At 47.5% G+C, this 8,436-nt stretch overlaps 2 protein-coding genes across 3 annotated transcripts; one reads left to right on the forward strand and one right to left on the reverse strand.

Moving 5' to 3' along the window:
• Positions 1–747: 747 nt before the first annotated feature.
• LOC112277389 (uncharacterized) lies at positions 748–6,680 on the forward strand. Its single transcript, XM_024509608.3, has 4 exons — positions 748–2,268; positions 2,890–2,963; positions 3,117–5,679; positions 5,797–6,680. The coding sequence occupies exons 1-4, from the start codon at positions 2,124–2,126 to the stop codon at positions 6,579–6,581; spliced, it is 3,567 nt and encodes a 1,188-aa protein (XP_024365376.1). The 5' UTR covers positions 748–2,123; the 3' UTR covers positions 6,582–6,680.
• On the reverse strand, positions 6,638–7,967 carry LOC112277390 (late embryogenesis abundant protein At1g64065). 2 transcript variants are annotated; one of them, XM_024509609.3, is made up of 2 exons: positions 7,146–7,967; positions 6,638–6,973 (listed from the first exon to the last, which is right to left on the reverse strand). In XM_024509609.3, the coding sequence occupies exons 1-2, from the start codon at positions 7,734–7,736 to the stop codon at positions 6,902–6,904; spliced, it is 663 nt and encodes a 220-aa protein (XP_024365377.1). In that variant the 5' UTR covers positions 7,737–7,967; the 3' UTR covers positions 6,638–6,901. The 2 variants fall into 2 exon arrangements, with proteins under 2 accessions (XP_024365377.1, XP_090103525.1); XM_090247399.1 differs by having other exon boundaries at positions 7,138–7,887.
• Positions 7,968–8,436: the final 469 nt, after the last annotated feature.

The following is an 8,436-nucleotide window of genomic DNA, read 5'->3' on the forward strand; positions in this document are numbered from 1 at the left end:
TGAAAATCACCGAATAAAACGTATTTGCGAAAACACAACCATTGTAGAAAATCGGTGTAAAAGTATTTTTGCCAATGATATCAATCAATGTAGTTCTCAAGCAACTCAAGAATTTTAAACCAATTAAATAAACACAACGTAAAGGGAATTTTGTTATAATTGAATGTAGAAGACGATGGCGCTGACGGGGACGGATTTTACCCCCCAGTGTGTGGGACCCAGCGTGACATTACAGGGGTACGTCCAGTGGCGGACTGCCATGTCAGACAAGCGATCTTCATTGAGGCAAAGGAGCAACAGACACGCTGGCACGATCTCCCAGGTCTGCAAATTGGGAGCACGGATGGAACAGGTTTGACTTGGGTACGGGACCCGCGATTCGAGCTTTGACCCACGACGAAGCCGCTATGCAAGTCAAAGCGGATGGGGTCCCCAATGAGTTCTACTGTAAAACGAGGCTTGTTCTCAATCCTGTTCTCGGTTGGGAACATCTGTTCCCGAAGCGGTTCCCTGCACCTCGTCGTCGTCCATTATGAGCAGCATCATTCTCCTTCGCTTTGACACTTTCACTTTTCTACCACTATCTTCACCGCAACCAGCGTCCAGATTTGCGCCACGGATTCGTTTAATCACCACGCATCAATTACTGTGCCGATCCGCATTAGGCTCTGCAACTCCGATTCCACTCTGCGCAGATCAACTCTCAAGGGTGCCTATCGATGGATCGATGGATCGGTGGATCACCTTAAGGATGCAAGTTCTCGGTTGAAAGTTGGATTAAGCTGGTGGCGGATTCAAGTTCAGGAGCGAAACGGCACAGCGATGAGTGCCTGATTTTCGTTTTTTTGTGTTAACATTTTTGTTTTTGTAACGACTGAGTCGAGAAGAGAAGCAATCGTCAGCTTTTAGAGGAATTGTCGGCTTTGAGGAGCAAGAGTCGTTGACAACGTCTGTAAGCGAAAGTCGATCGTGTCGCACAGTGTGGAAGCTGGTGTGGGATCAATGTAGAGGGCTAGTAGACGGAGATGGGGGAGATGGGGCGGTCGGAGTTGACTCCGTGAGTGTGTATAGCGTAGTTTTTTTTTTTACTGTGCCGTGAATGAAGTTGACAGCCCTAGTTAACTTCCACTCCTGGGCGAATCGACGGCTGCGCCTTAATGCAGCGCGGCTGGGAGTTTCCGTGCACGGTGACGCTGGTTTTTGCAACTGGGGTGTAGATGGGTGCCCTCGTGGTTTGAGCTGATTACGTTTTTCGATTGCCGCTTCAATGTAGTAGCCACAGGAAGCACGTTGGCAGTCGTTTTGTGCAGTTGATGAATGGTGTAGGGGTCGACTTCTTCCACGTGATGAAAGATGTCAACCGACTGAATGTAGTTGGTGTTGGCTTAGCTATTTGTGAGAGTCTCGATCACGCGCTTCTCGTCTTGTGAGTTTGGTCTTCGGTGCTGTTATTGCCTCCTCTTGTGATTCAATCTCTACAGGAGCTCTCTGGCGCGAGGCTTATACGGTGAAGTTATTACGGTTTTGTTCCCAAGCGTGGAGCATGGCCGATTATCTCGGGGCTGAGCTTAATGGCACCACTCACCTTGATACTCGCTATCCGTTTCACTAAAAACCGGAGTAATCGGTGTCAGTGTCTGGCTGTGTCCCAGCGGCCCACTCTCACGAATTAGCACCGCATCTTTTTACTCTCTTTGCATTTCATACCCTCTACCCCAAATAGACGTTTTGCATTTCTTCGGTGCTTATTTACGCCATAGCCCGAAGACCCTGCTCGACCAGGGAATGGTCGTGTGGAGGCTTCCTTTTGGTTCTTCCTGTTGCAAATCGTACTGCGGGGGCTAGACTGAAGGAATGCCGTCAATGGCTTCCTGTTGTCCTCGCGGATACTCCAATACTTCGAATGTGCGAAACCACTTTCAGACTTGGCTAAAAGGTTCGCTGCCCGACGGTGGTCCATGGAGACGCTGCCACTTCGGCACTTGCGCAGAGTAATGAGCTGGAAGACTGCAATTGGGTCGACCTCACAGAGCTTGCAGAGTGCACTGGTTGTGATCATGGAATTCTGAGCGCAGTGCAAAGAAAGCAAGCTCGTGCTCTGGAGCGGGAGCGTAACGGTGAACATGGGGGAGCCGAGAGCACCTATGACCTGCCACAATCTGGGCTCTCCGACTAGGTATGGAGGCAACAGCTGTGTTAGCGCGTTGCTTCAGTTCTTCGACTGGAAACTTGCCAAGCGCCTCCCTTCCATCAGGCGGCTACCATCAAGTGAGTGTTTTCAGTTCTCTGGGCTTCAAATTTTGTTCTTAGGAAGATTTTTGCGTATGCAGTCTCCGGAGATGAAAAAGCCTTGCAGTGAGCCAGTTAAATCTCAGACAGTATGTCCACTATCCCGCAAGATGCAATTGTCTCGTAACCTAAGAAGCTACAGTTTGTCTGATGGCCATGAGATGGGACAAGCTGCAAGTGTCTGCACTTGTATCCAGAAATTTCATCACGGCTTTAGCTCTTCTCTCAAATTTCGTTCCTTCCTGTAGAGTGCACGGTGTACGTTTGTCTAGGGTAGGTTTTCGGCAAGGCTGCCTAGGAAGGATACTGGATACAAACGAAGACATTACACGTTTGAAAAAATTCTGAGGTACCCTTTTTGTAGATTACATAGAGGTTGCTTGAAAATGCAACTGTCAACGGTAGAACCGTTACGCATCTTAAACCTCAATATTACGGAGACTTCGCGGCATTTTAAAGCCCCGTTCTCTCGTTGAATTTAGCGAAGGTCAAGGCAGATGTTTTGCCAGCCTACACTCTTGCCTCAAGCAGTTCCGTTGGGACGAAAATGACACCCGAATAGCTCTAACTGTGTAGCGTTGGACGACGGTGGTTTTATAGGTAAATTGGAGAAGGGGATTGGAAGATCGAGAAGTTTTCGCAATGACTGTGGCTCATGGGCCAAATCAGCAATGGTACTGTAATTTCCACCATGTTTTTGGGGTTCATCTTTTGTGGATAGAGCAAGGAATCTAGTATCTTGTTGGTTCGCGTAATGTAGAGTATCAGCATTGGGAGATGTTTTTATTTTCACGTCGTGATGAGAAGCATCGCCATTCACGTTACAGACTTGCAATGTGGAGAATCGAGGAGATGCAGCAGCGGTAGAGAGCGCTGGCAGCGGTAGAGACCCTCGTGGTAATACAACTGACGGAGAAATTGAGGATGAGAGTAAACGAGGTCCAACTGTGATTGCTCGTCTCATGGGATTAGAATCCCTGCCAGATGCCGGGGCTCACCAACCACGTCACCGCCGAAGTCACAGTTACACTGGAGGTGACTCATCTTGCGCTGGAAACGTGGACAGTGACAGGACGATTGCTAGCCATTATGGAACGCCGTTGGTGGCACTTGAAGACTTGCTCAAGCGGGATTCTAATGCAACCACTTTGCGAGAAAGAATGGTAGGTTCTGCTAGAATTGATCAGAAGAAGTACGACAATCGGTTTACGAAGTCGAAAAGCTCGACAGCATTAACAGCTCTAGTGCGGGAAAGGCGAGAAGAGTCATGTGGTACGCCGGGCTACATTGATATCCCTGAAGTGCAGAATCGTTTTCTGAACACTGTGGCGGAGAGGTCGGCTCTCAAGGACCGAAAACACCCACATGAGTCTTCTTCGCGGCTTCCAGCGTCACCTCAGTATCATCGCACCAGCCCTTTGCGGCCGTCGAAATTGCATACTCCACGTCAATGCCCTGCCATGATCAATCTTGAAGACGATGGAAAGATTATTCCGGAGCTCAGCTTGCCATCCTCCTCACGGTCTCTATCTATTTTGCAAGCTGCTGGATGGCCTTTAGCTGGGCGGCAGCGTTTCCTTAGTATCGATAGTGGCGAGAACGAGAACACTTATTTCAGGAGCGATCAAAGTTCGCTGCATGAGGGTGAGAGTAACTTTAGATCGGCTTCTCAACCTGCAAGTAAATTGCTACGAGAAAGACGAAAAGATGAATCCACATGGAGCGGGCGCGAAGGCAGCGAATCGGCCAACGAGCAGGTAGAATCAGATTTGCGAGGTTCGATTGCACTCGTCCGTAACTCTCAACGAAAGAACCCTCGGAGTGGTGAGGGTAGTATCGTGAAGAGAGCAGCGGCTTTAGAAATTCGACTGTTGCAATCTTTACCGTCCGTAGGTGACAGAGGAAATAGTCGTAAATCTGTGAGCTACGACAACATCAGCTACCATGAAGACTTCATTTCAAAGAACAAAATCTCTCAAAGAACTTCTGCACACAAGGCAGCCCAGAGAAAATCTCTTGCGAGAGCATGCTTGTCTAAAACCATTGTAAACGATATCCTCCTCGAATCTATTCAGGGATCTAACGAGGGTAGCCCTCGAAGGTCCAGCTCTGCATCCGAGGGGTCGTCGTCGTCGTCGTCGTCGTCGTCGTCATCATTAGCTCCTCAAATTTCAAACTTGACAGCGGACGCCGAGCAAACTAGCTCTGTACGAGCTATAAGAACACCGAAGACAAGGAAAGCAGGGCGCTCAGATAGTTCCAAGCTTACTTCGTCCAAAGGGAGTGCGCGACCCAAAAATTCTGTCTGCTGCATTCGGTCTCCAAAGATGAGCTTCAAGAAAGATGAAGAGCTTGCAGAGAAAAAATCGGACCGGTCAGTTATGGCACCTTACTGTTACGGGCAACCTTCCCTTGACGGGTACCGTGCTCCAAAGGTTAAAAAAGACCGGGAAACTAACTTCGCTCAAAGAGAGTTTGCAGATGGAAATCTTATCCCCAACTCGTTGAGCGCAGGAACTAATAACAGCCTTGATAAACTCAACTCACAAACTCCTGAGAAGGCAAGGGCAATTGGCAACAAGCAGACGACGATCAACACCTTGGCAGAGATTCACGGGATGATCAAAACTCCAATTGGCAGCGCACCCTCGATTGAGGTTGTAGCACCTTCGGCTATTGCTCCTTATGACAGATTGAAGATGGGAAATTCCAAGGAGATGGCTACTTCACGAAGTGCAGCGAAAAGTGAAGGCTTGAATGATGAGAGTGATGCTTCACCACGTAATTTCAACAAAAGATCGCAGGACACTAGAGACCCCAAGCATGGAATTGTGCTGAGAGCAACCGATGTGTTTTCGCCACCTCGTGCTTCGATCGATGTATTTTCTTCACCTCGTTCTTCGATTGATTGTAACGAGCCTCATTATTCGGCGATACATCCGCCGACTATTGCTTCCTCCGAAGTGGAGCTCCAAGAGTTGGAGTTTGCAGCTGGGCTAGGCGATTTAAGATGGGAAGACGACACATCTGAACAACGAGATGAGGCAAGGCTTCTGACTGGGGGGTATTGTGAAAGAATCACTTGCTCCGGCCCGTCTATTTCGACCGAGTCTGACAAGGACGACGAAATATATAGAGATGAAGCTTGGAGCTCATGCGCATCCTACAATCCTGTAGGTTGCGATTCACCAAAAACGTTCGAGATTGTGGAGACAGACACAGAACCTGACTTCCATGAACACAAAGCAGCGGCTGCAGCGTTTGCAAACCGGAAGACTCTTGAGGGTTGTGCGGAGTCAGTGGATGAGGCTGAGCAACCAAGCCCTGTATCCATTCTGAACTCGCCTTTCCATGACGAAGCTTGCACAACTCCCGAATCCAGTCATGCGGGTACTAATCCAAACTCCGATGTTTGCTTTTCATGTCATAAGCGGTCCAAAAGTATTTCGTACTTACCAAGAGGAACTCATTTTCCTTAACCTAACGTACCTGACCTCTTGGTTGCAGACTCCATGCGGCGGTTCAATACCGAGGTTTGGGACGATGATGGATTTACAGGCTCCTCACAGAGGTCTATTGGTGCGGATTCAGAAATCACCTCAAGCCTCTCTGCAATCGAAAGCTCCAGCCTCAGTGATAAAATTCAGCAAGCGCTCTTGGACATATCCATGTTTCAGAGCCTTGAAACATTTACGTTCGAATACAAGGAACGAATTACACCGGCTGGTCCTAAAGACGAGAGGGAGTTTGTACGAGAAGTCCTTTCAGCCGCTCACTTCCTCTCCACTCCAGGATCTTCACCCAACTGGTTTAATCGAGACTTGGCAATCGACCCCTCACTGTTTGACAAACTCGAAAGCGGCGACATTGATCATGCAGACAACTCGCTAGGAACATTATGTCAAAACGTAGGGGATGTAAATATATTCCATACCGCAGGAGGTCTGTGGCGATCTGATCGCAAACTCCTCTTCGATTGTGTAAACGAGGCCTTCGCCCTGACGTTGTGGCACCTCCGCGCTGGCTCGGAGAGGTGGCTACAACAGCTTCTGACCTACAGTCCACGACCTAAGGAACACATACTCGTAGAGCGAATCTACAAGCAGATAGAGGAGTGGCGGAAGTTGACTACGCCTTCGATCGACCTTCTGATAAAGAGAGACTTGAGCACGCACCCCGGATACTGGAAGGATATGGGTGCCGAAGTTGCTGAAGTCGGACTCTCCATCGACAACATCCTGTGGAATACCATCCTCGAAGAGCTTGTTGTCGACATAGTGTCAACCTGCTAAATCCTATTCTGGAACATAAACAATTGATTTGTCTGTACATGGAAATACAAAGTTAAGACTGTTGTATATAAAGATTGATTCCTACTTTTTTATGTACAATTTCTTACAATTCTTCAATTGTCAAATCTTTTTCTTCCCAAGCTCTAACCATGTCAATGAGAAGGCGTTATAGTTGAGAATTTGCAACTGCATTAAATTCTAGACATCTGAACTCTGGACTGTTCAGATCAAAATCCTGATAAACTGCAATATAGTTTCGGATTCATGAAGAAACACTCAACTGGTTCCCAATTTCCGAAATAGTTTCCCTACCACTACCTCTAGGTTCTACATTCTTGACTCAAAATGATCTTGTCTTCGGGATTTAAAACCAGATCGCAAGCCACAGTTACCTGCATGATACTGACAGGATTTAGTACTAGTCACTGTTGATCCACCTTGTCACACAATTGAACAACATAAGAAGAAGAATACTTGCGTATTTACAGAGGACTTCACAAGTGTTAACGTTAGTAACTACAGAAACCAAGACGACAAGGGCCGTAGTGGAGCATACGTGCGTACATTAAGAAGCGGTTTGACAAACCAGAGTTGAACGGAGCCGTCGAAGGCCGTGTACGTCGTCAAGGGCAATTTCCCATCCGAGTAATCCTCCATCAACTGCTTCGCATCACTGAGAATTTCGTTGCCTTTCAAATTTACCGTCGCCGTAAGGTTTGCTGTGCTTCTGGGCTTGATCCTGGAACCCTCCGCTTTCACCTGCCCAAGATCATCTCCTCTATACACAATCCGCAAGGTCACATTGTCGTAAACCACCCCCGCGTAGTTTGGATTCTTGATCTCGACCAGCACGTTCAAACTCACATTGAGCTGGTAAGATGGCAAAATGGACTTGGTCTCCTTCGTAACGATGCTGATACCATTCAGCTTCCATTCCTTCGCCTGCACGTCCAGCGGAGTCGGCCAAAATACGAATCCTGCCGTGGTAATAGACCCTACCAACATCACCAATATCACAGTTACGATAACAATTGAAGGTGAAAATGCGCAACACCTGCCCCGCCTTGATTGTGGGTACGGCGGCAGATCATAACGGGCATCCTGCGCAAGCTCGTGGTACCCTTCCTCTGGATCTCCTCGCCTGGGAATCGTCATACAAACAAAATTCTCTCCAAATTAAAACAAAAGCCTATCTTGATTGCCCCGCTGAACGGATCCACTCCCGCACAAATGACCGAATGAAAACGCCTGCCACAATTCTAAGTCGACTCGACTTGCATTCGAGACCTGCACACATTGTTTTGAAGTAGCAAAATATTTCCTGCTAGGGTTGCAAATTGGAGACAGGCAAGCTTCGAGGACAGGAGGGCGCTAGTAGCTTGCAATTTTGGAGGCACGTTGTTCGTGTCAGGTGGAAAGGCCCATGTATGACAAGTGGAATTCATCGAGCAAAGCCGGGACTTTTGGTCGGTGTGTGAAAGTTTTACAAATGGATATCGGTTACTATTGGATATTCGGTGCTAACTTCCAGCTCAACGAACCCCCATGTAATTTCAGCATGAAATGTATGTATCATTTATAATGACCTAAGGTTTTGGACCTATTTCGAGTAAGTCTTTAATCACAAGCGTTACAGTGGGATGGAGAGGCATCCAACAAGTTAAAGAAAAAATGAGGTTGTGAAGGAGAGCAAAATCTTTTCAATTTGACTGGTTTTGTATGTATAGGAAGGGTGGTACTTGTTTCACAATGGTGCACAGAAAACTCAAGAATTCCTAAACTTTTTTTGGATCAAAAGATGTCATCAACTTTCACTCCTTGGATTACAAATAGAAATGGTATGGTATCCTAGAAC

Source organism: Physcomitrium patens, chromosome 25, assembly GCF_059467195.1.
Source record: "Physcomitrium patens ecotype Gransden chromosome 25, ASM5946719v1, whole genome shotgun sequence".
NCBI lineage: Eukaryota > Viridiplantae > Streptophyta > Bryopsida > Funariales > Funariaceae > Physcomitrium > Physcomitrium patens.